The sequence below is a fragment of the Cavia porcellus genome, unplaced genomic scaffold (assembly GCF_034190915.1).
Source record: "Cavia porcellus strain 051 isolate PalLab524CR breed Dunkin Hartley unplaced genomic scaffold, mCavPor4.1 scaffold_3, whole genome shotgun sequence".
Lineage (NCBI taxonomy): Eukaryota > Metazoa > Chordata > Mammalia > Rodentia > Caviidae > Cavia > Cavia porcellus.
Window position 1 is genome coordinate 41619062 of NW_026947486.1, and position 26842 is coordinate 41645903.

General features: G+C 36.2%; 1 protein-coding gene across 6 annotated transcripts; it reads right to left on the bottom strand.

Annotated features, from left to right (window-relative positions):
- Positions 1–396: 396 nt before the first annotated feature.
- Positions 397–24099, bottom strand: Rlim (ring finger protein, LIM domain interacting). Of its 6 annotated transcripts, XM_023565566.2 has the most exons (6): positions 23889–24099; positions 23347–23402; positions 22088–22151; positions 10376–10568; positions 8478–8561; positions 397–6963 (listed from the first exon to the last, which is right to left on the bottom strand). In XM_023565566.2, exons 4-6 carry the CDS (start codon positions 10542–10544, stop codon positions 5378–5380), a joined length of 1839 nt encoding a protein of 612 aa, XP_023421334.2. In that variant the 5' UTR covers positions 10545–10568; positions 22088–22151; positions 23347–23402; positions 23889–24099; the 3' UTR covers positions 397–5377. The 6 variants fall into 6 exon arrangements, with proteins under 6 accessions (XP_023421334.2, XP_063102171.1, XP_063102169.1 ...); XM_063246101.1 differs by lacking the exon at positions 23347–23402 and having other exon boundaries at positions 22088–22146; XM_063246099.1 differs by lacking the exon at positions 23347–23402.
- Between the last annotated feature and the right edge of the window lie 2743 nt (positions 24100–26842).

The following is a 26842-nucleotide window of genomic DNA, read 5'->3' on the forward strand; positions in this document are numbered from 1 at the left end:
AACAGTGAGTGCTTGATGTGAGGGGGAATACTTTGACAGGGAGTAATGGCAACTTGTTACTGCAAATTTAATTAAATCCTGTTTTTTAATCATACCTCATACAGAGGTCAAACAAGGAATTGTCAGGGCAATGATGAGGATACAAAAGCAAAGACACATCTAAACTGTCAATTTACATAAATCTTTCTAGGATTCTTCTACTTGAATGTATTATTTACCAAAGATTAAGGCACTCAAAACACAAATGAAATGAAAATTGTATCACATAAACCAAGTATCTACCGACACACATAGCAAAAATTAGATATTCTGTATCAAATCTGAAATTGAAGAAACAGAACCTGTATCAGTTCCCTTTTTAAAAGAAAACCCCAAGGAGAGATGATCAAGCACAAATGATCACTTCATGCATTTTATTGATAGTCTATACTTTAAATTTATAGTATGACATCTTACATAGGGAAAAAGCTTCTTCCTAAAAGATAACTATTAACCAAACCAGCTTTAATGACTGACCTTTCAAGGTCTTGTTTTGCATTAAACAAGTTAATTTTTTTGCAGGTGTAAAGTACTGTACAAAAAATAAGAGAAACCTGGGTACATTCTCAAATTTTAATACAGGGCTTCCCAACCAGGAGTCTGCTAGACAGATACTGGGAAAGGGTGTTATGTTCAGGTTTAAATTGAAAGAAAATGATACATCAGATAAATCAAGCCAACCAAATACTTTACTTTGTGCTGTTTTGTCTCTCCCAAAGGTCAGGAAGCCCTGGTATAACAATCACTTCAATCTTTACAGAACATAGGTTTATGTGCTTCATTTTCAAAGACATAAAGGCAGGCTTTGTTACTGTTGCCCCTCCAAATCCTTTCAGGTTCTTAAATTTCAGAAAGCTTTCAGTTTGCTGCCCAGTTCTTTATATGCATCTAAGTCAACATCTGTACCAAAGCAGCTCTTCCCGGGAGAAAACAGGCAGATACATAGCCAGGCCAACTGCATACCTACTGAATGTTATGTGGTCACATGGTTCTACATCTTTAAAAGCAGCACCAGGAACAAATTAAGTTACCAGGAGGTAAAACCCAAACAATGGACAGTTAAAACACATATCAATCAGCTAAAAGAATGTTGGTAACAGGTTGGACAGCTGGTTTAGACATACTTATGTATTGGAATAAATCAGCAAGATGAAGAACTGATGGAGGAATCCTGAAACGAGGCACAGTGGTATAATGGGTTCACTTTCACTGCATGTCTTTTAAGATAGTCAATGCAAGTGACTATAAAGCAGTTCATGGAACTTTAGTAAACAATTCCTAATAAAAAGTAAGTTCTTGCTTTGAATTTTGGATAGTATGCCTATTTCTTATAGATTTGAATCAAAACACCTATATAGATGTAAAAACTATCATAAAACTGATAAACCTGTTCTTTTGAGAGTTCCAAACACCCTGATATACCTCTATTCTATGCTGTAGACGTTTAAGTTACAAACTAGGGTTACTTAAATAAGAACACTCACCAGTTCAGAGTACTAGACATTTTAGAAACGTTTCAGTTAAAGATTAGAGTTCTTAATTTCAGAATGCTACAAAATTTCAAAGGGCAGGTACTGTATTCAGTTATTTTGATTTTTAAAACTCACTTAAAAATAAGTCATGAATCAGTTTTTAGACTTTGCACTTTAACTTTTCAAATGAAGCTTATTCACAACTCTAATATTTCAAAAAGCAATTTTCTAAAGAATTACAAGTTACTTAATATTAAATGTATTGAAATATAATAAAGAACCACCCATTTTAGCAGGTACCTTATCACTTTTTATTATTAAAGTATAGAACACCTCAAAACAGCAATGAAGTCTTATAATACTAGTAAAGAACTAAAGTGCCCTGCAAACATGGCATTATGTACTTAATATGGATAAAATATTTGACAGGAAACCAGGTAAAATAAAATTTAAAAAAAAATAAGGCAGATTACCAAGTATTTCTTTCACAAAGAACAAAGGAGAATAAAAAGGAGTGGATAAAAATACCTTCATCTTTAAAAAAAATGTCAAAAACCACAAGGTGCCACATATGAATGCAAGCTATAAAAAAATGGGCTTTTAAGAACTTTTAAACATGTGCCTATTCCTTGGGTATTTGGGGGAACTGACTGAAAGTCATGGCCCATGCATGACCTACTCATGTTCTGGACACTTGGGAAACAAGTGGTTAAATATAAAGCACATTAAGCAATAACTTTTTCGTAAATGAGACATTGATTCAATAACTGGCACAGAAAGGATGCTCTCCTAGGAGGAAAGGGAGACATTACTTGAAGTAACACAGCAAACCAGTTTCCTAATCTTAAATTTGTGTGAATTCCAGTAATCAACTTCTTTTGTGAATCTCCTGTTGCTGTTTCCTTATGACCTATGCAATTATCACCTACATTCCAACACTAATGTGAAGTTTACACAATTCCTATCTCCATTAATACAAATGAGGTATAACTAATGTGTTCTTTTTAGAGCAAATATTCCAAATTAACATGTTCTTTTCTAGTGTTGCTACAGTCTGTGGTTTCAACCTAACTTGTTTTTGTCTTCTAGTAGTAATCGCAACCTCTTCCACTGCAGTTAAAAAATAACACTGCAAACATTTCATACTAGTAAGTGCATTTTTATACTCTTGAAATATTCAAGGAAATGCAGGTTGCAGTACTTTCCCCCAGGCTTTGAAGAATGTAATCTCTCAATTATTTTGTTCCTATTACTGCATGAAGTTCAAAGTAGGTCTTAAAGAAAAAATGCAGACACAAAATGAAAAGTAGTCTCTTGCAAGTCAAAGAAATGCTCTCCCAAGAAAAGGTGGTTGGATGCTGGTGGGAAAAAACAATGTGCTCTCTATTGCACATCTGACACCTATAAACCACTTTGTCTTCAATGTCCACAACAGTAGCATGTTCCATAGACTTTGCAACATGAAAAGTATCAATAAAAATACTTGCATTCACTCTACAGCCAATGGGTGAATTCTACTGAAAAAGTGTCCACATGTACAGGTCCAATATGTGCATTCTAAAACTAAAAACATGAAAGTTCTACTTCCAGTGTTTATGAATAGTTCAACACCTACATTCATAACCAGCATTCTGCTTGAATTACCTTTTACTTTTAATACTTCACAAGTAAGTAATACATCTTGGGAGGCTATGGAATTACCTGTTGTCAGTAACGTTTATTGATATTTAGGATGTGCTATCACAGGTTTTAAACAATCAAAATGAATGCCCCCTATAGCAAGGGTACATTTTATTCCAAGAGGAAAAATGGATTTTTCAGGTATTCAAGACTGCCTTGTAGATCTGAAAACCATAGATTACACCCTTAGGAAAGGAGACACAGAGGCTCACAAATATAAAGGAATCCTGATTCTTACATTAACAATTTTTTTTAAAATAAGAGGTATTATTACTTAAGCGCCACAAACAGTGAAATCTGCTTACATTAAAAAAAATAAGTGAAGCTTTGTTTGGATATTATTTCCTTGCAAGAGCAGTACATATCCTTAACTACCATAATTACAATTTCCTTAATACTTAGGATCAAAAGCCAAAAGAAAACATGATAGAATGAGCTTTGAAATAAATTTCACAGCTAAGGTAATAATAATGAAAGTAACCAGGTAAACTGGAAAGCAGACTTGTTTACTGTGTAGAATATTTAACTATATTTGGATAATTAGCTCATTTTATGATTGTTGTTAAAGGCCAAGGATGTGTTCAATTCCTCTTCTGGCCTATTAGCTTTCTCCTGGGAAACAAATATCTGCTCTAGAGCTAGTCTAATCCTGACTCAATTTGTCTCAAAAGAGAAATCGGTCAAGTTTCTGGGATTATCACAAATCTATTCTTACTACTAAAGAACATGAAGAGCATGTCCATCCATAATGAATCAGCAGTCTCATGTTCAAATATGGGCAGCACAATTAAAACCTGAATTTCAAATAATCCAACATAATTCACTTTCAAATGATAAAAACCCTTAATTCTTAAATAGGTCTTTAAATGTGACATGTTACTTTGTACTAGTGACTTTAATGAAACATTAATGAGTTTGCACTAGAGCCTTGTATGACAAATCTCAAAAACAAGCACATTTGAGAATTTCCTATTAGCAAACATCTGTACCAACTGCAATTCTTCCACTAAAAGTGGTCTATAGTCTCTTTCCTACATGTTTTTTTTTAATTTGAGAACTTGTAAAAACATTAATTCATGTAGGTGGCAATGGTTTATTTTCTTTAAATCAAAGACCGCTCTGCCAAATTTGCTCATTTGCTTCCTCTATTCAAGTAGAATATGAGGTCAAGCTGCTGCTGCTTTCACCATGTGAATGTCTTCATTACTACTGTCTTCACAAAAAATTCTTCAGAGTACTTTTGTCCTCACATCTTTCACTACCTGCCTAAATCCAAGTTAAAACACAATTTCCACTGGTCTTTCAGTTTGATTATGCGTGGTCCTTTTCATGTCACAGATGCTGTTCACATACATTAAATATTATAGATATGTTCTGCTCTTGACATCTACACATTTCATACTTTGCTTGTTGTGTTTTTTACTATGCTGGTTCACAAAAAGCAGTTTTCTCATTTCTAAGCATGGTACTTTACAATTTTTAATGCATTAATACAACAGTGCATTGGAAAAGTACTGAGCCTCTACAAAATAGCTTTACATCTTTAAACAAATGAATGTGATTTTTTTCACTTACACAAGCATAGGCTTTTTAATATTTCCACAAGATAAATATCTCAAACTATAAGCTCACTCTATAGTGTGCCACAGTAATGGGCTTAGCAGACAGTTATACACTTAGAAGATTCTATCTTTAGTGTTATTTACACTGACATGTCCAGTATCATCTAGTCTGAAGGTGAACAAACATTCAGAATGTGGCTGAATTTGGGTTAACTAATAACTGGGAATTGTATGGATTCAGTCTCAACTGGGAGTTTCTTTAACCCTTCTGTCCTATGGCATGAAAAACTTTAAAGATCAACATAAAACAGACAGGAGCCATTGCTAAGGCAGATCTTTTAAGATAACAAAAGAGGCATTGAGAAATGTACATCATCAATTATCGGTAACAGAGACACTACCACTTTAACTGGTATTGAAATCAGAGTTTTAGATCCTAAAATGTTTTTTAAATATTTCCTTTTATTCTCAGACTGGAAAAAGGACATGATTCTTTCAGAAAAAGATGACTCAATTCAGGTTGTTACTTTACATTTAAGCACCACTCAAAAAGTGGACATAAAGCAAGTGATTCTTGTTTGCCCATCACTACACCAGCTACATAGTTGAGAGTTCAGATGTTAATTACACAACACTTTCTCTGTTACCAGAAGCTAAGACTGCTCTGCGACAAATAGGACAGGTAGAATTCTCAGATAACCAGCGATCGATGCAGTGGACATGGTACTCATGGGAACAAGGTAGTTTACGAAGTTTGTTGCCTTCTGTATATTCTGTAATACAAACACTACAGGTTTTTAATGCATCATTTTCACCAAAACTTCTCATTGCCAAGTTGTCAATCTGTTCTTTGGTGAGTCCTCTGGGTTGATCATCATCATCCTCATTTAAGAGGAAAAACTGAGCCAGACTAAGGAATGGTAAAGACCCACTTTCATCAAATGTGACTGGGGCCCTATGTCGACCCTCTCGCCTGGCACCTGATGATGAGCTTCCTTCATTACTGCCTTCAAACAACTCTGAATTAGTTTCTGAACTTTCACCACTGGAGCTAGAACTAGGACTAGAACTCGAACTGGAACTCAAACTGGAACCAGAACTACTACCACCACCAGAACTCCCCCTTCCATTCCGTGACTCTACCCTTTCCATATTTCCACTTGATACTGAGCCACTAGGTTCTGAATCACTATCACTATACATAAAGTAACTTAACTCACCAAAACCTGTCATTATCTGCCTTAACATGGTCTGAATTGCAACAGATGTAGTCTCACTTAAACCAGTATTTAAAATTCTACGAATAGGAATCCTGATGGTACTGACATAGGTTCTCACACCTGCCCGCTCAGAACGTGAAAACGTACGCCTAAAACCTCCTCGTTCACTTTCGTAAGTAACAGTGTTATTTGGCGTCTGAGATCTCGACCGAGTTCTACTAGCTATGCTGTCTCTCTGGCGATATTCTCCAGGACGAACTCTTCTGACTTGAAGATCGAGGACTATGGTTGGAGGTCTCTGTACTGATCCTGTAGATTCACCACTGCTGATTGTGTCCGAAGAACCTGCTCCTTGAGAGGCATTTCTTGTTCCAGATGCTGCAAAAAGACCTCTACTTAACAGCTCAGGCCCAGTTATTTGTTGTCTCAATGTCACATGGTGACGGGTTCTAGAACTTCCCTCGGTCTCATTTACTAAAGGGTTCTCAAAAGTTTGAGATGAGATACTATGATGAGATCTTCGTGGAATTTCACTCATTGGATGTAGAGGTGATCTACTTCTTTCTGCTCTGGCTCTGGTTCTCCGATGGTCTGGGCTCCTACTTCTTGCTCTCCTCTGACCTCTAGTAGCTGGGACTTCTGTTGTTAATGTCTCAGTTGAATTTCGTTCTGACCTAGATAGTCTTGCAGATGTCAATTCAGATCGTGGATTTTCCACTTGCCTTTGGCTGTTGTTTTCTGTAATTTCTCCACTAGAACGTCTTGAAGATGGCTCATTTTCATTCTCTGGGTTTTGACTCCCATTATTACGGTTAACGTTGATCTCTAAACTGAATCTGAAATCACCACTGTTTGGATTAGTCCGGCTCACGGCTCTCCAAGACTGGTTTCCTCTTTGTCCACTTCTTGTCGTATTTCCAGTTTGTCTGACAGAATTAAGCCAGTCTATTATAGAGTCACCATTAGACACATCATCTGCAGTGTCTCCACCTGATTAAAACAAAGGGAGAGAGGGAGAAAAAGGAACTACTAAAATTAGGATAATGATGTACTAGTACACTGAAACTCTGTACTAAATAACTTAAGAATTTTCTAAAAATTTCACATTTACAGATCTTTGCAACCTACACCACATAGATTTGTAAGGGGAAGAAAACTTGACTTGTATTTGAAAAGAGCAAGCCAATCCTAAAGAAATTTACAAATTATTTTTTAAAAGGGAATATGGAGAGGTCTGTTTTCAGTATTGTATGATATACAGTGCTTAGCACACCACGTGAGACCATTAGCACAATATACTTTTAGTGCATTGTCAAAACACTAATATAATTGACGTACATAAACACAACTTAAGGAATAGTACAACTACTTGTAAGAATTACATTTAGTCAAATTTTCACCACTCAGTAACAGTGATGGCAAACCTCATAGTGCTTTCAATGATACAGCCTGCTGTGGCACATATACCAAAGTTTTGCTATCACTGGCTTATATTATCTTTATTATTCTCTTGGATGAAGTGCCTTTAATATCACATGGATTTTTCCCCCTGTGCTGGGGTTTGAATACAAAGCCTCACACACGCAAGAAAAGCATTTTACCAGAGTTACATCCCTTACCCATATGAAGTTGTTTTAAAATACAAGATTACTGTAACCATAGCAAAAATATAGTTAAGATTTAAAACTGATGCTGGGGATGGTGGTTCACACCTGTAATCTAGGAGGCTGAGGTTTGAGGGTCTCAAATTTGAGCCTAACCTGGACAAAGCAGTGAGATCTTGTCTCAAAATAAAAATAAAAAAAGACTGGGGATGCTACTCAGTGTATTATCCCTGGCTTCAATTCTCAGTACCCCTATGAAAAAGATTTTAAACTCTCATGAAAATGAAGACCATATCAAATAAATAGCCTGAACCTAGCATAACAAAATGTTATGCTTAAAAACTAAATTACTGCCATAGTTCCTAGGTTATATAGTCAATTTCCCTATTTCATGCTGGGAAAGAAATACCAATCGTGACGTTACAACAGGATTTCTGGGGAGTACTACTGACTTTTAAGCCATTAACTCTAAGAGTATGCTGTGCACTATAGGATATCGGGATATTTGGTTATACAATGCCCTCAATACCACTAGGGGGCAAAATTACAGCCTGCTGAGTACCACTGGGACAGGTAACTCAGCATTTCTTTTGTCTAGTGAAGTCTATGTAAATTAGGGATTATGTAGGAAATTTCAATGGAGGGGAAAAAAATCAAGGAAAAAAATCACATTTAAATGGGCTATTTCTGTCTCCCAATTAATGCAAACAATCCAAAGGTGAGGCAGAAAAACTATGCTGACGTTTCTCATCAAGTATCAAGAAAATTTCACTTCTCTTTTATGAGAAATTATTTAGCACCAAATTAATTTTTGCCATTCTATATCGTCTGTGGCTGACATTTACTATTATGAAATTCTTATCATTCCATCCTCTACCCACCTCCCAAAGCAAAATATACCTCTGTTTTCATCTGAGTTTTGTGGTGGTGGACCCTCTTTAATTTGTTGCAGTCTTCTCAGCAACTCTTCCTCAGTACTTTCTCCTGTAAGTTTAAAATTATTTACCAAGTTACAAATAAAAACCAGTGACTTTTAACACAACAGTGTAAAGCACAAGTAGGGGAATGACAAAGACTTCATCAGTGACCCACAGTAATCTGACACATAATGATTATGAAAAAAATACTTCTGGTACTGAGAATGGAACGCAGGGATGCTCTACTTCAGATCTACACCCTGAGACTTTTTTTTTTTTGGTACCAGGGATCGAACTATGACCTCGAGCTTGTCAGGCGAGCACTTATGCCACTGAGCTAAATCCCCAGGCCCTTACACCCTCAGACTTTTTTAATTTTTATTTTGAGACAAGGTCTTGCCAAGTTGCACAGGCTGGCCTCAAAACATGCCATTCTCTTGGCTCAGCTTTCTGAGTGGTTGAGATTACAGGCAGGTACCCTCATTACTAGCTATAAAAGAAATATTATTTTAGCAGCCAGGTGTGGTGATGCATGCCTGTAATCCCAGCACTCAGAAAGCTGAAGCAGGAGAATTGCAAGTTTGAGCCCAGTCTGGGAAACAGCAAAAACCTATCTCCAACTTTAAAAGGTTAAAAGCAAAATTTGTTGAAGTATGAAAAGGAAGAAAAGCAGTGACTCTTAACTCTGAGAAACCCAGGAGTGAACAGTGATGGCAACAAAATTAACTTCTGTGGCAGCAAAATACTACAACTTATATTTATACAAGTATGTGTATTTCTGGAATTAGAGGTACATTTCAGTGACAGAGCATGTGTTCAGCATGCACAAGGCCCTGGGTTCAGTTCCTAGCTTCACACAGAAGTCTTTCCAGTTTCTAAAAGGTGTTCAGGTCTAACTTTTCAAAACTGCAATTCTTATGAGATAGGCATTGCTATTTGTATTTTAAAATGAAGAAACAGAGACAGACTGATTTGCCAGACACTATATCAAATATCAGGGCTAGAACTCCAACTAAGGCATTCTTATTCAAGTTTGGTACTATTGGCTCAAAACATGCTCCAATTCTTAAGTCATGGTAAAATCTTATCAACATTTTTGCAGTCACCCTTGACACAATGTTAAGTGAAACAAATCAGACATACAATTTACATATTGCATGGTTTCTCTTATATAAGAAAACCAATATAGAAATACATTAAAGAGCCAAATAAAAGATTATAGGAAACAGGGCCAAAGTTCTTTTGCAAATGAGAAAGGGGCCAGCAGATGGAAGGGAGGGAAAAGACATAGAAAGAATTAAGATGTGTTATGTACATGTGGTAAAGTTCTCATGATGAATGTAAGCATTATATATTACAAACATGTACTAGTAAAAACTTATGCAGTCACTTAAAGGTTAATATAAAACAAAAAGGAAAACAGATACTCAGTTTTAACTAGATTCAAATGAGACTTATTCAGGTAAAACAGAACAAGCACAAAGTTATAGCTGCTGGCTGTTAGAGGATAATAATTAGAAAATTTTCAGAGAATCACAGATGACAAAACAGAATTAAGTCTATCCTAAGGACTAAAGTTCTCATTAGTTATTCCACACTTGGATATATGTCTACCAAGTTAAATAAAACTAAGAATATGCATTGCTCTGCTCCTTTCTTTACAATCCTTTCACTAAAAATTTGTAATTCATAAAATGTCTGATATAGGGTAATTCCAAATATGAATAGAATCAAGTAATAAGTACACCAGCAAATGCCATTCTATATACCCCATGTATTAATCATATTATGACTAAAGAGAAATTTTTAAAATGGACTAAAGTATTTTTTGAAAAACTCGGCAATAAACATATAAAAATCCTTAAATTACACAAAGCATACCTGGGGTGCCTAGCAAATTGTTATCTCTCATAAGTCTATAATCTTCTTCACTCAAGTTATTTACAAATTGATAGAAAGCTTCTTCTCGATCCAATCGGTCCATCTGACTTCTGCGCTGTGCTGCAGACTGATCGCCACTTCCTTTATCATTAGAATCTGAGTTTTCCATCTTGATGAACAAGTGGAAAATTATCTAAAAGAAGAAAGACCATTCTTGAAAACAAGAAATCACCATACAATCCACAATCAGTTTTAATTATGCAAAAAATTCAGAATGCAGGTTAAGACACAGAGTTTAAGACTTCAAACACTGTAAATTAAATTATTATATACGAGAAAAACTCCAGGAAAGCACTGCTATAATAGGAGAACACTAGGTCAGAAGATGGCTAACTATAGCCCTTGGGCTAACTCCAGCCATTCTGCTTATTTTTACTCTCCTTGCAATCTTAAGAATCGTTCATACCATTTTGGGGGAGTAGTATCTTAACTATATTCTCAGTTCCTGAGTTGTACATTTTTAAAAGGTTACAAAACAGAGTATTTTGAAATGTGTGAAAATGAATGAAATCCAGTTTTCTGCGTTCATAGTCTTACTGAAGCATGGTCATACAAATGTGAGTGTTATCTATAGCTGTTTTTTGCTATAATGGCAGAGCTGAGCAGTTGTTACAGACTGTAAGTGGCGATCTTACTGTTTGCATTGCTGCTTGGTGCACTAAAAGTTACCATGATGCACCGATAACTTGACAGCACTTCAAGTGTCATGTGTATCAACATACTGTGACATTTAAAAAATTACCAGAACAAATGGATGCCAAATGAAGAAAAAAGTGGGCTTAGAATGTCACATATAAAGACACAGCAGAGGTTACATCATTTTAGTAACATTACATGGCAAAGATTGTACTTACTAAATAAAGACATTAAAATTATGGTAAAGTAATACTATATATTGACAGTATTAGACTGAAGACTTGTTACAATAGCCCAAAATTTAAGAAAATTTAAAATTAAATATCCTATCAAAAATAACTAAATATGAGGTTTTGTCTAAGGTATGTTTCCAAGTAGGTCATTTTTGGGTAAGCAAAGTCACCTATCAATAGTAAATAAATGAAACTATTTTTGAGTATAGAAATGTGTCCAATCAGACTCTGCAGCACATACTGGTAATCCTAACTACTTAGGAGGCTAAATGAGGCAAGAAGATATGAAGTTCTAGAGGCCAGTCTGGACAACTTAGTGAAAATCCTGTCTCAAAATAAAATTTTAAACAAACTGAGAATGTAGCTCAGTGGGAGAGTACTGAGTAAACATGGGGCCCCAGGTTCAATCCTCAGAACAACAAAATAAAGATAAATTTTATTTTTGCAATACTGCTGGGGATACAACCCAGGACCCTCACAGTAAGCTATATTCCTGGTCTTTTTAAATGTTTTTTGAGACAGGAGGATCTTGCTAAAATGTCAAGGCAGGACTCAAAACTTGGGATCCTCCTGCTTCAATCTCCCAGAAGTGCTGTTAAAAAAGGCAGTTACAAAAAAAACCAGGGTGAATCGTAGAAGAATCTAATGAAAGTCTGTAATTTCCTTCTCTGTAGGATGAATACACTTCATTAAAATCATAAACTTGTGGCCAGGCATGTGCCCCACCCCTGTAATCTTAATTCCATAGAAGGCTGAAGCAGTAAGATGGCACTTTCAAACCCAGCCTGGTTCAATGGTCAACACTGCCAAAAATAATAACGTATGATTGTGGTTTGCTTAAGACAGCAGCATCTGTACACATAAAGACATTTTCATAGTTGAGATATATAAAATTTCATTCCAGTCTGCAATAATAGATGAACATTTAGAAGGACTGGTAACAAACTCTAACTTTGAACACCGAATTAAGCAAAATGTTACCCTTCTAATACCATTCTCACATTACTAAACCTCTATTAGAAAATTCTGTACTCAAATTATTATTATGCATTCAATTTTATATAAAAGCCTTCATGGAAATTTGGTTTCTTTCTGTTCCCTGAAATTTACTGCTGAAATCATAATTTCCAAGGTGATGGTATTAGAAGGTAAAGTCTTTGGGATGAGGTCATGAGAATGCAGCCGTCAGAGAGCTGCCTTGCAATGAGCACCAAGAAATAAGCCCACACATGACAAGTTTGTCAGTACAGCAGCTTGATTCTGACTTCCCAGTCTCCTGAACTGTAATAAATTTCTACTACTGATAAGCTACCCAGTTCAGGCTATTCTAACCACAGACTAGAATATGAAAACTTGTTTTATGGGATAATGGCAGTCTATATTGGTAGTAAAATTTATTCCTACACATAACATATGAAGTACCAGAATGCTCAAATCATTCCTAAAGAGAAAAAAAATCTATTCCAGATAAAAAAAACACAGAGGTTCATCTCGTCAAATTGCACCTGCTGGATGAACCTAAAGAACCAGACACAGATACACCTAGAGTGTCACTCCATCTTCCTTCTATCACTTTTCTTAGAACTATCTTACCACTGTTTAGACAAATGGAGGAAGTGGGACGTGAGAGAATCATTTTTTTTTTTTTTTGGTAGCAGGGATCAAACTCACGACTGTTGAGCTAAATCCCAGGCCCCGAGAGAATCATATTTTTATAAAGTTTCCTAATCTCATAACTAAGATTAATTTTGATAGTAATAAAACTATTGAAATTTCTGAAAAATACTGTTTTTTTAACTTGAAACTCTGAGAAGACTAGAAATCAGTGTCTTAAATTAGACATTCATGTATGTTACATGGACCAGGCACTAAAAACAACAAGGACCATCAATGTCTATGAAAGAATATGTCATATCTGCCTCACATTAATTTTTTTTGTACTGGTCAATGAACCCAGGGATTCTTTTTTTTTTCTTTTTTATCGGTACCGGGGATCGAACTCACGACTGCCTGCTTGCAAGGCAGGCACTTATGCTGCTGAGCTAAATCCCCAGCCCCTGAACCCAGGGATTCTTGCATGCTAAGCAAGCACTCTAGCACTGAGTTACACTCCCCAGCAGCCCTTTCAATTTTATTCTGACACAATTTAAGTTTCCAGGCTGACACCTTTGATCCTCCTGACTCATCCCCTGAGTAGCTGCAATTATAAATATGCATCACCATGTTTGGCTGGTCAATGTCCTTAAAAGCATTCTAATAATTAATTAAAATTAGCATTTTAGTAATTAAAAATAGTATTCTGAATGCTAATAACATGAATGTTAGAACAAAAACCACATGTAAATATACAGTAAAAAGTTCTAAAAATAATTTTAGGGTTAACATTTTAAAAACAAATCTTCCATCACAGAACTATGAGTGGCTGAAAGAGGAGAATCAAAACCCTGGGCCCAGCCTAGGCTACTTGTTGACTTAGCAATAACCTGTCTTAAATCAACAACAAAACAAAAACAAATAAACAACAACTCTTAAAAGAAAGGGCTGGGAATGTAGCTCAATGAGTTCATCTCCCAGTACCTTCCTCAAAAAAGCACAAAAACACAAAAATTAATCTTTCCAAAGAAAGCAAAAGCTTCTGCTAAATTCTGACCACTTGAATTACATGAACCAAAGTTAAGAGAAAATTTATATGCCAATAACAGTTACAACAGTGACACAAAGTCTTATGAATAACATTAAGGACACTAGCATAGATGTACAAAACAAAGCAACACTGTAAATTCTCAGCAGACTAAAGATGTATGGTAACAAAAATGATGTCACTTTACACACTTGATCAAAGAATCAGGATAGAACAATCCACAGCAAAAGTACGGAGTAGAACTTGTGTCAGAAGTAAAAAGAACTCAAGCTTGCCAGGTCTGGTGGCACAAGCCTGTAATTCCAACTGCTCAAGAGGCTTAGGGAGAAGGAGTGCAAGTTAGAGCCCAACTTGAGCGTTAGTGAGACCTTGTCTCAAAGACAACTGAAGATGCAGCTCAGCACAGAGACTGGGTTCAATCAATCAGTTAGTTCTGCAGGGAAGAAAGAGCTCTTATAATTTTTAGGTAACACAAGCTCAATTAAAAAGCCTGTTTGACCTGGCTGCTAAGTAACACAAGAGTCACATGTTACTTTCATAGATCACAATGTTCAAATTAAAGCAGGTGACAGCCTCACTGAAGCCTGCTATTTAGACTACCTGTACAGTATTTGAAACATTTTTTAATACTTCAAAATGTCACTGACAATGATTCTAAAGTGACCAAAATGGTGAGAAACCTATAACGCAATAAAAGAAATGGCTGAATCATTTTGAGATGATCAACTTCAAGAAATACTAAAAAATGGACACAACATCTTCAAATATTGAGAGGTATTTCGGCATAGTGGTGCATAACTGTAAGCCTAGTTACTTGGAAGGTTGAAGCAGGAGGTCCCCAAATTCAAACCTGGACTGGGGAACTTAGCAAGACCCTGCCTTTAAAAAAAGTTAGTATGGAATGTGGCTCAGGGAGAGAGTATCACTGGGTCATATCCCAAGCACCACAAAACATTGATAGTTGTAATATGAAAGAGAGCACAGCCAGAGTCAAACTAGACTCAAATAGTTGAAAAATATGGAAGCAAATAACAGTTTAAGAAAACTGTCTCCAAAGTGCCATGCAGCAAGTCTCTTAAAGCAAGCAAACTTGTCTCTGGGAAGAGTCAAGCATAGGATGGATATTACACAGGGGATTCCCAATTAGGTAGGAGTTACAACAGACTATGATTTCAATAGGCCCTCTGCATTAAAATGATACTGAAGATCAAGTCTCTTGCTTTTCTGGGCATAAGGTCATATTAAACCTCATATTTGAATGATATAAACAGCTCAACGCCAGCCTAAACTACATAGCAAGACCATCTCAAACACACACACACACACAAAGTTTTGCCACTGGTAGATGTAATACCACTACTTTTGGTCAGTGAAAAAACATTTTAAAAGTTAACGTATACCAAGGGTGTTAAGACACCATAACCCAAATGACTAGATTCTTCTCTATTTTGATATGAAAAAATTAGCAAGGAATTGTGTTAACAAAATGTGTCTCCAGATTCTATTTTAGTAGTGAAAAACACTACTTAACTAACAAGAGGGCTTAAATATGAGTGAGGGGGAGGGGACTCACTAGACCTCCCTAGACGAATTACCTCACTCTAAGTTACAACATGCGTTTTTTAGACAACTATTTCTATAAAGATACCACATATAAATCACCAATAACAAAACTGTTCTTAAATCACTTAGCTCTGTACCTGGTTATAAGCTATATTCATACATTTACATACATTTACATAACCATTTTATCTATATCCTTACAACTATCCCATGAAGTGAGAATTACCTTTAATCAGTGAATAACAAAAGCATGTAGAGATAAAGTGATTTATCAAATCCAGATCTCTTGGATCCAAAATCAAGCAAAGGCAAGCCTGGTGCTGCATTCCCAAAACCTAAGCTACAAAGGTGACTGAGGGAGAAGGACCAAATTTGAGTTCATCCTTGAGTAACTTAGATACCCTGTCTGTCAATTTAAAAATGCCAGTAGCGCCACTTGTATCTGTAACACTTGGGAGGCTGAAGAAGGAAGATTAAAGTTTCAGACCAGCCTAGGTAGAATGTGTTCAAGGTCAACCTGAACTATACTACATAGCGAGACCTTGCCTCAAAAAATTAAAAACTCCCACTGAAAAAAAGAACACATAGCTAGAGACACAGAGAGATAAAACATAAGTCACAGCTCAGTTGTAGAATGCCCCTGGGTCCATCCTCAGTACTGAAAAAAGAAAAAAACCCATAAAACAAACAGGCTAACAAAAAAACAAATTCAGCCAACTTTTCACTAAATGATAATTTAGTCAAATTGAGGGCACCCTGGAGTACATAGTAAGACCCTGTCTCAAACAACCCCTCAAAACCTAATGGGTCAGGAGATGTGAGCTTAAGTATAAATGCACACATATTATATTTAGTGGATCAAGGTACCCAATTTACAAAGACAGCATCAAAACATTGTTAAAAAGTCAAAAAATTAAAAAACAATTGTCAACAAAAGACTTTATAAAACTAACTGATACATCAAGTTAAATGCTTGTGCAAATATTGGATTTAAAAATTAGAAATGCTTACTATGTTCCTATAACCCCAGCTATCCAGAAGGCTGAGGCAGGAGGATTTTAAGTTTGAACCCAGGAAGGGAGATCATACCTCAAACAAAGAACAAAAAACAGGTAGAGAAGCTGCTTAGTGGTATAGTGTTTGCCTAGCAGGCAGGCAGGTCTTAGGTTCAATCCTTAGTACTGCCCTCCTCCAAACACAAATTTGGGGTTTTTTGTTGTTTTGCTTTTGGTACCAGGATCCAACTCATGACCTCACACTTGTCAAGAAGGCACTTGTGGTGTTGAGTTAAATCCCTGGTTCTGTATTTGTTAAGTATAGACGATATTTCTTCTTTACAAAAACAAAAGGGGAAGAGGTGGGATGCAAAAATTAAACTAACATCACCCAACTACTAAAGTATGTTGGCCACTACCATTTTTTGGATATGAGTTCATCCAAGTTTCAAAGTGCTAAAGGAGGACATGCCGACTGCTTAAAAATCATGGGTATCAACACAAAATCATGTTCTACTACAAAATAAAAAGTTAAACATACTTTGTTTTCAACAGAGCTTTCTGAAGAGTCTCACAACAGCTCTGGTCTCACATAGGCCACCGTATGTAATGTCGGCACTTAGGAGGCTGAGACAACAGGACTTTGAATTCAAAGGCAGTCTGAACTACACAGAGAGACTGTATTTTACCTCAGAAAGGAGGTAAGAATTAATGGCATGTGCTCTGCATCAATAGACTACTAGCTCAATACCATCACTAAAACGAAAAATACTTTATTCATTTTTTAAAAAATTAAATCATCAAGTACTACTGAATTTGAGGTCAGAAAAAAAAGTACCAAGCATCTATATGTTGACACAAGTGTTACCAATTCTTCATATAGAGAACAGTCAGTCAAAATTTTATGGCATTTGTACCACACAAATAAATGGTTCACAACAACCAGATAACTTTATTCTGTACATGTGTTAACAGAGGAGAAGAACTCAGCTCTGTGAAAAAGAGAGATACTGAATTCTAGTGTTGGCTGTAACCTTACTATGTAAATTTAGCCAATTCATCTAACCTCTTGTGCCTCAGGATCTCCATCACTACAGTGTTAGATCAAACCATTTGTAAGATACACTCCAGTTCTATGAATTTGTGATTGTGAATAAGACATAATCTAAGTTACATTACAGTATTATCACACATGTAAAGCTTAACATGAGTAACTAGGATGTGAGCTTAGAACCTCTGCTTTGCTTACTGTCATTTTGTTATGTCTGTCTCCCTGTATCTTTTAAAAATGAAATACAAGATACTCATAAAAAAACAGGGCAGTTATCTTACTCCCTTTGTTGATTATAAACTTTCACCACAGTATCTAATAGTGGTCTATCAGAAGACACTATTAAGGTATCTACCACTACTGACATTACTATAGGAATGAGATTATAGATTATCTGAATGATAGTGGTAGTTTAGTTTCGCCCATATTCTATCTTTTGCCACTTTCAGAAAACAATAAAAACAGTAGAAAATGTTTCTCATGTGTCTAATTTCTTGGCAGGAAGTATACTGACTTGCAGCTTACAAACAATTTGAACTACCTTCTAAAAACAGCTAAAATAAAAGACTATTAAGAACGTCAGTGTCAATCACCATGGTGAACACCTATAATCTCATTACCAGAAGACAGAGGCAGGAGGATCTAGAGCTCAAGGCCAACATGGGTTACACAGGACACTCTGCTCCAAAAATAACAAAAAATACCAGCTCCATTAAAGTAAATCAAAAGACCATGCCATGATGCCAACTGAGAGAATCAAGTTAGCTTTTAAATTTTTCTATTTTAGAATGAAAAAAAGACTAAAAATGATAACAGAATTTCAAAACAAAATAATAAATTAACACTGGTTAATAAATTGTGCATTGTTATCTTCAAACTAGTTGTTCAGATTATAAGATATGGGCATGAAAAAAAATGATCAAACAATGAAAGCACAAATGGTTCCTCTTTTGGTTTTTTTTGGAGGGGGGTACCAGGGAATCAAACTCACAACTTTGCACTTGCCAGGCAGGAACTTATGCCACTGAGCTAAATCTGGAGCTCCTTTTGATTATCTAACAGAGATTAGTAGCGAAGTTATCAAATTATTTTTAAAACGCCATTATATTCAGGCATGGTGACAAGAGGATGCAAGTTTGAGTACAGCCTGAGCAACTTAATTAGGAAGATCTTGCCTCAAAATTTAAAAAAGAAAAAAAAAACTAAAAAGGAGCTGGTGATGTACCTCTAGTGAAGGCCTCTGATCAAATCCCCAGTATCCTACTGAAGGAGACCATTATGTTCATCTCACTCAAGTAATTTTGATAGTGAATTTAATCTTCATTTACACACTTCCTGCTTTCTTATTACAGAACTATGTCACTAAATTAAAATTCAGTCTTATCTACACATTCAATTTTGACTTGATTCTCTCATTATTCCCAAGAAGTTAAATTAAACTAAAAAACACAAAATGCTCATGTGTTTATTTTAAACTCTTAATTAATGTAGCTAGTTGGCACAGTTGGCACACGCCTGTAATCCCAGCACTCTGGGAAGCCAAGGCAGAAGGATCATAACTGAGCCCAGTCTAGTTAATTTAACAAGACCACGTCTCAAAAATAAAAAGGCCAGGAATGTAGTTCAGTGTGAAGATCCTGAGTTTAATCCTGAGTACTTCCAAAAGTATTAATGTAAAATCACTAATTACTGACGATGTTGGTGTTCATTAGTAACTAAAGTAATATCTTAAATGAACATAAGATTTCACCCTCCAAAAAAAAATCAATGTTGTAAAAAGTGATGGCAATTTTAAAAATTAAAATCATGAACAAAAAAGAAAAATATTATCTTTGTTATAATTGATGAAAATCATTTTGTCCAAACAAATGTCTTGTCATGAACCAGTGTTCCTACACAGAGATGATTTGAAGGTGTGTCTATAGCACTGATTTGTCCGCAGTAAAGGTACACACCTGAATTGAAGTAGCAATATTGGCCCCCCTTTTACTTTCAAAAGTATCTCAATTTGGATAATTTAAACGATCCTTTCTTCCTAAAGTCAAGTAGAGATCAGGAGGAAAGGAAATGTTTCATTCCAGAAAAATTTAGAACATTAAACATTTCTCCCCACTCCTGGAAAGTATGTTCATCATCAAGCAAACTCCATTAGACTGGAAAATGTGAAAGCAACATAATCTGTATTTGTGAAGTAATAAGAATTTCATGAATCTATACATATACCAGGCACTATCTACTAATATTCATCTTATACATATGTAGATAGTTATAACTAAAGAGATTAGAATCTTCAGTTGAAACATTATAAAATCTTAAGCCCAAAAAACGCCAACTATGTATTTTAAGAGGAAAACTACAAGCTTCCACTCTGGAAGGCAGAGGCAAGAGGACTTGTTTTAGCACAGCCTGGGAAACTTAGGGACTGATCTGAGACCCTATCTCAAAATAAAAAATGGGCTGGAGATGTAGCTAAGTACTGCAAGAAAAACATATTCCCAAAATCCAGATACTTTAAAGTACAGTGGTATCTTGGCTCACAAACAGAAGAGTTTGGTAAATTTTTTTCAAACTCTACATCAGGTAACAAGCACAATAGCAATTATCTTTCCCACACAAGCACAAATATGGCTATCATTTCAAAAATCATAGAACAAGCCTGTAATCCCAGTACTTGAGAGGCTGAGGCAAGAGGATTGTCGAAGGTTTGAGATTAGCCTGGGCTACAAAGTGAGCTGAAGGACAGCTAGAACAGCATAGTAAGATCCTGCCTCAAAAAGACAAAAAAAATCATAGAGTAAGTTTGTGAACTGAGTTATCACTGTATATCTCAGTTGATGAAAGGAAAAACATACTGTTTGACTATCTGAAAAACTTCTATATTCAAGGTTGAAAAAATAATGAAAAAATGGTCACAGAATTTTACTGCCATGTTACACTGGTTGCCAAAAGTTCAAAAGTACTGTGTAAACTGCATAGTTTTTTAAATCAATTGGCCACAAGATTTTGGAAATCTCATATTACACAGAAATGTTAAAGAACTACACTTACAGAAGAAAAACTTGTCCCCATATTAGGCACTGGCCCCAAATTTTAGCATTTTATTGGTCTGATTTGACAAAATTTTCATTTTCTTTTCTTTTTTTGGGGTCTTTTTCGTTTTTATTGGTACGAGGGATTGAACTCACAACTGCCTGCTTGCAAGGTAGGCGCTTATGCCGCTGAGCTAAATCCTCAGCCCCAAAATTTTCATTTTCTAATTTGTTATCCAATCAATGATAAATCAAAGGAACAGGAAGCTGGTCAGTGATCTTTTTTATTTCCCAGTCCACCAGGGCTATGAAAAAAAGTAACGTACACATAAATCCATAAATACAAATGCCTTATTTAACTTGTGTTATTTAAGGCTTCACATGTTCAGTAATCTAAAAGATACACACCAACTTAACATTCCCAGATATTTCACTGTTTCTTAAAATTTTTTCTGATTCTAAATTAACTTCATAAAATTATATGAAGAACACTAATAGTTGAAACAGAAATAGTAACAAAAAGTGGAGTAAGTGCTAGATAAGTCTCATTCGTTTCATAAAGCAGATTACTTTTAAAAGTCAATGAAAGCTTTTGATGCAATATAACCTATAAAGTTCTCATTTTCATTTCACTTCAAAACTAACTGAAAAGTGAAACGGTCTAGATAGAAGCACTGAAGTTTGGTGGCTTCAATGTTAGACAGGTGATAAAAATGAGGATTCCATTACTTACTAGCTTTTTAACTGAGAACAAATTACTTAACCTCTTCTGAGTCTCAGTTTTCTCCATAATCAACATCCTCATGAGCCATTGTCAGAAAATAATAAAATAATGCATGTAAATCACAAGGCCTAGTCCATAAGCCTTCAACAGAAATTAGTTCTTTACTTAGGGTAACTGTACATCCCACTTTGCCTTGGATAATTCAACTATGCACCTGTTCAAGAATTATTAATAATGTTCCTTTTAATTTTAAAACTGTCCTGGTTAGAACAATATGTTGAGGCTGTACCTTAAAAATAGTATGACAAAAATTAATACCATTAGAGTATTATACACCAATTTTGATTTTTAGAATTTTGAAGGGGAAAAAAATCAAATATCACATAAAATATTTAAGATCAAATGCCTGTAAGATATTCTATGGTTTTTTCAGTTATTCTCCAAATAAAGGCTTTTTTATTTATTTCGACTCATGTCATTGCCATGACTTAGGGCAGCAAATATTTTTTCTTCTTTCTGTTCTGTATGGGTACTGGTAAAGTCCAGTTATTATTTTAAAAAAGTAATATCCATAGATAAATCAATGATGAGTCCCAGGTAGTAAAAAACATTACATTTTGAACTCCCAGTGAAAAGTACCCATTCTCATTATGAAGAATGTCCAACGCCAACAATTTATCAATGAGCCCATTCCACCAAAGGGCCTGTAAAACAACAATAAATATTTAAAAACATGCATTCTACACATAAATCATGAGACGCAACAAAAAATAAAATTACCTGACTGTTATGACATAGTATTGAAATACAATAAACTGGATTTTAGTTTTCTTCACACTCTGCTCTAGAAAAGAAAAGAATCCATTATTCTTCTTCTTTTTATAAGATACATTTTCTTTGAAATAAGATATATCCTTAAAAAACATATCCTATGTATTTTAGTTACATACATACACACATACACACATACCATAACCCAATTTAAATAAAAGTATTCGGGTATTTGGGGAGAACAAAAAGGTCATAGGGAACCAGAAGTTATATAAAAGATTTCCTTCAAAGGTAATCTACCTTTCTATTTATTCCTACTTAAAATGGCTCTTTTCCTTATCAGACCAGTAATTATTTTTCAGACTCTGACTACTTATTTCAAGTACTTATTCAGCACATTACACTAGCCTATGGCAGCAACTGAAGAATTAAAAAGCAGCAAAATCATCAATGTCAATGTTTGTGACATTTTGAATAAGAGATTATCCTAAAATCGTGTTTTCTAAAAAGCATCTGTATTTCCTTAGTTTAGAAAACTGATTAGAGTAGGGGTCAGGCTTATAATTGCGCCTGCAAGCTCTTAAGTACCACAGGACTGACCTAACGTATTTGATGGGTTGATTTAAGCAGTTACTTTGTTTGTAATCATGAAGCACTAAAGAAACGATTACATGTAATATTTTTTCCTCCCTTCAATTATCCAAAAGCAATGCGGTTAAGTTTTCTTCAGGAAATGCAGGCTTATTTCCAGCGAAAAATTATTGTGGGGCTTTGCAAATGCTGGATGACGATTTTACAGAAATGCTTCCTCTGGCTCCTAAATGAAAAAATGACCTAAATAACAAATGTGCTAGGCCTCAGATTCCCTGACTAACCTGTGGAATAAGTATGGTCAAACTGTCTAGGAAAGGAACGTGGCTGTCTCCTCCATCTTGAAATTAATCAGCATAAGGGAAAAAGGGACTGAGAGTTCAGGAAGCAGAAGCCCAACCGGTTAATACTAGTTACTAAGCTATGGCGTACGTGGCAGGTACCGCCCGCAGAAGCCAAGACCCTTAGGCTGGCTTTTTTTTTGGTGGAGGGAGGGGTTGGGCTGTTGGCTGATCGAACAGAAATTAACTTGAAAATAATTTGGCCTAATTCCCACCATTACCCAGGGAAAGAAACAAACTTTCAGTGGCCTCTCCCTGTCTTTTGGGGGATCCTTCCAGTTATACCCAGCAAAGGACAGGCCAGGTTATATTAGTCAAGGGGTAAACCACATTTACCTCAGATCCTTAGGGAAGATGTCATCGTAGCCCACGGGCGCCTAATTGGTTTTGCCCTGTGGATGGGTCCAAAACAGGACTTTGCAAACCCTGGAAAAATTCTAAAGGCCCAAGAATTCCTACCATCTAACTTAGAGCAGTCTGATTTTTCCCAAAGCCAAGCTCGCCACGTAAAACGCGGGACAGCGAGAGAAGCCTCCCCAAAGCACAGAAGGGTAAAACCCGAGGCACTCAGATTCTCACGCCTGAGGCCAAAACCCGAAAACACATCCACGAAATTCTTACGGCTCTGGAGGGCCCAGGCTTCAGCTCGTCCAACCGCGAGGAGGAACTAGTACTACCCACCTCCTTCCCCTTCAGAGTCGGTCGACTCTGCCACAGAACTAAAATGGCAGCAGTGACTACGCCACTGAGTACCCCTGCAGCAACAGGCATGGGGTCCACAGGCGGCGCCGAACCTCTGCCACGACGCGTTACTCGGGCCATTTTGAGAGAACGCGGCAGTCGCGGTCTTCCTGTTACATTACCATCCCTTCACTTACTCAGTTTTAAGGTCAGGATCTGACTCGGTTAGTTCGGCCGTTTCCGCTGAGGCTCTTCCTCTCCTAGCTGCTACCGCTTTCAAGCTCCCTCCGATGAGTGGCTGGCTGAGACCCGCCTCTGCCCCACCGTCTGCTCCTAGACTTTGCTCAGGCAGCCATTATCTTCCCCATTGTTACCAAGCAGCAGCCGGAAACGACAGCCCACAACAGGAAGTGATGATGCCTCGCCGCGCGCTGCAGCCCCATTCCCAGCCTGTTAGCCAATCCCAGTCGATTTCTCAAAAAGGTTTGGTGGGCTGAGGAGGGTTTGCGGCGGACTACACGGCTCGGAGGGCGTGGGTTTGGAAAAGGAAAGTCGCTATGACGCTCACCTTGTGACAGGCCCCACCCTCCCCCGCCATTTTGAATTGTGGCGAGAAATTCGGTTTCAGAGAATTGTGGGAACCATCTCGTTCCCATTTTGAAAACTGAAAAACGTCACCGTCTGGCTGCGTGAATGTTTTTTCCGAGAGACAGAGACAAGAGACAGACAGACAGAGACAGAGAGAAACGTAATGTTAGTCTAACGTGCCAAGTCTCCACCACTTCATACAGCATCTTATACTTTATTCAACATACATATTTATTGAGCGCCAACTGTAGATCACGTACCATTGCAGATAGAGAAAATTACACCAAAATTAAAAAACAAAATCCCAGTTATCCTGTATCTTGATAATCTACTGGGAAGATTAGTTTTTTAAAAATAAATTAGATTAATTGATAAGTGCTAAAAAGAAAGTGGGGATGAAGAATGGGACAGCACCCTATAGCGTCAAACAGGAATTGGCAAGGTTTAAAAGTGGTGAGAAAGACTATTTGAGGTGGGAATTCTCTGAATTCTTGGAAAAGGAGGTGATTGTCAGAGGGTGGGAAAATCTGATATTGGTGGAATTCTAAAAAGGCAGTTAAAAAGCCTCTCTTGGATGGTAATTCCTGAAGGAATGGTGGTATCACACCACATACATAGCACTCAAGGCCCGTTGCCCCAGTTAAAAGAAAGCAAAATTTCCAGTTTTCTAGGGTGTTTCTGTATTTTTCCCTCCATTTTCCTGATAAGCCAACTAGGGTGACTTTCTTACTGTTTTGCCAACAAAACTAGTTTCCACCTCAAGTACTTCACCTAGGCTGGAACATTTTCCTTTGATACCTGCTTTCTTCATCAAAGCCTCATAATTGTCACATTCCCAGAGAAACTTTCCCTACTCTTACCTGCTTAGTTTTCCATAAAGCACCCGTTAAAATGTAATATTTGTAGTGCTCTTTTACAAGAAGTAATCCTTTCTATTTTGTTCACTTTTGTATCCCTAGTGACTGCATAATACACCTTCATTTTGCAGAAGAATTTCCACATCAGTATTGTGGAGTTTCATGAGTTTGGAATAAAAGCAAAATTTTATTCTAAGCAATTAAAACAGTATCTCTTGTATGATGCTTACCTTCCCATCTTCGATATTGTCATTTTTGACAATGTAATGTATGATTCAGATGCTGTCTCTACTCAGTTTTTGTCTTATTTTTCAAGACAATGTATTAGAATGTTTACCTGGAATGTGTGAAATGAGGTCTTCAGCGATCTGCAACTGCCATTAAACTTGATATTAAGATTATAGCAGTAACTCATTAGCCGCTCCTTGACATACTCTTGAGGCATACATAGTTTAATGTAGCATATAAAAATTATAACAATGGGAAAGATAAGTGAACATTTCTATAGCCTTAGGGATGCAGAAGGATTTTCTAAACGTAGCATACATCCGTAAAGGGAAGGACTAATAAAATACAGTTTCCTAAATAAAAGTAAAGCTCCCAAAAGTCAAAATACAAGGTTAGTAAAGGTAAAATACAAATGGCATACTGGAAAATATAATATCAACATGACATATGACTGCTTACATGTGATAATATTGTTGTATAATAAAATTTAAGAAATGATAAATGATAAACTGGCAAAAAATTGTATATAGCACCTTATGCAAATCAGACACACGTGCAAATACAGAATTGTTTCTCTGGTGTGAGAAATCAAAACTGTAAATAAAGACCAAAACATATAATAGATATTGTGAAACAGGATAAAGCTCTTCAAATGGGAAGAGAAACGGGGCAGGGGTGTTAAAAAAAAAGAAAGAAAAATGAAAATAAAGCTTTTGTAAATAAGGAGAGAAAGAGGGGTAGAAGGGAGGATAAAACGATGCAGAAAAAGATATAAAGAAAAAACTTAAATATACAGTAAACACATATGGCTAGATATCACAAGTATATAAAAAGTATTAGACTGGTATTTTTTATTTGGTGCTGAAGAATGAATCCAGGGCATTACATATCACTGAACTACACCACAAGCCATAAATTAATTTTTTTTAAGTTGGAGATTTGAGGACAAGGGGGAAGTCACTTAGGTATGACTAACATTACGAGTAAATAAAAAATTGTAGCTGGTGGCACAGCACACTCCAGTAATTCTACAGCTCTGGGAGCCTGAGGTAGGAAGATCACAAGTTCCAGCCCAACTTGGGCAAGTTTGAGCTTGGCTTGGGCAACTCAGAGACTTAGGAGAACTTGTTTCAGTTAGGGTTGGGGATATAGCTCAATGTGAAAGTCCTAAACTCAATACCCACTATTGCAAAAATTTAATAAAAGCTTATTTTTGTTTTATTTATTTTTCAATCTCCAATTCTGAAAAACATGTTTTAAATAAAAATTCACTTATTTGTTTTGCAGTATTCGGATACATAGTGAGTTCAAGGCCAGCTTAAACTACATAGTGAAGCCCTATTTCAAAAGTAATGGGAAAATACTTGGTTGATAAACATCAGGAAAGATGACTACTTAATAATTAGTTAAATATACTAAGTCTACATGATGGAGTACTACATATCCATCAAAATGTGTGGTATTTGTTTGCATATTTC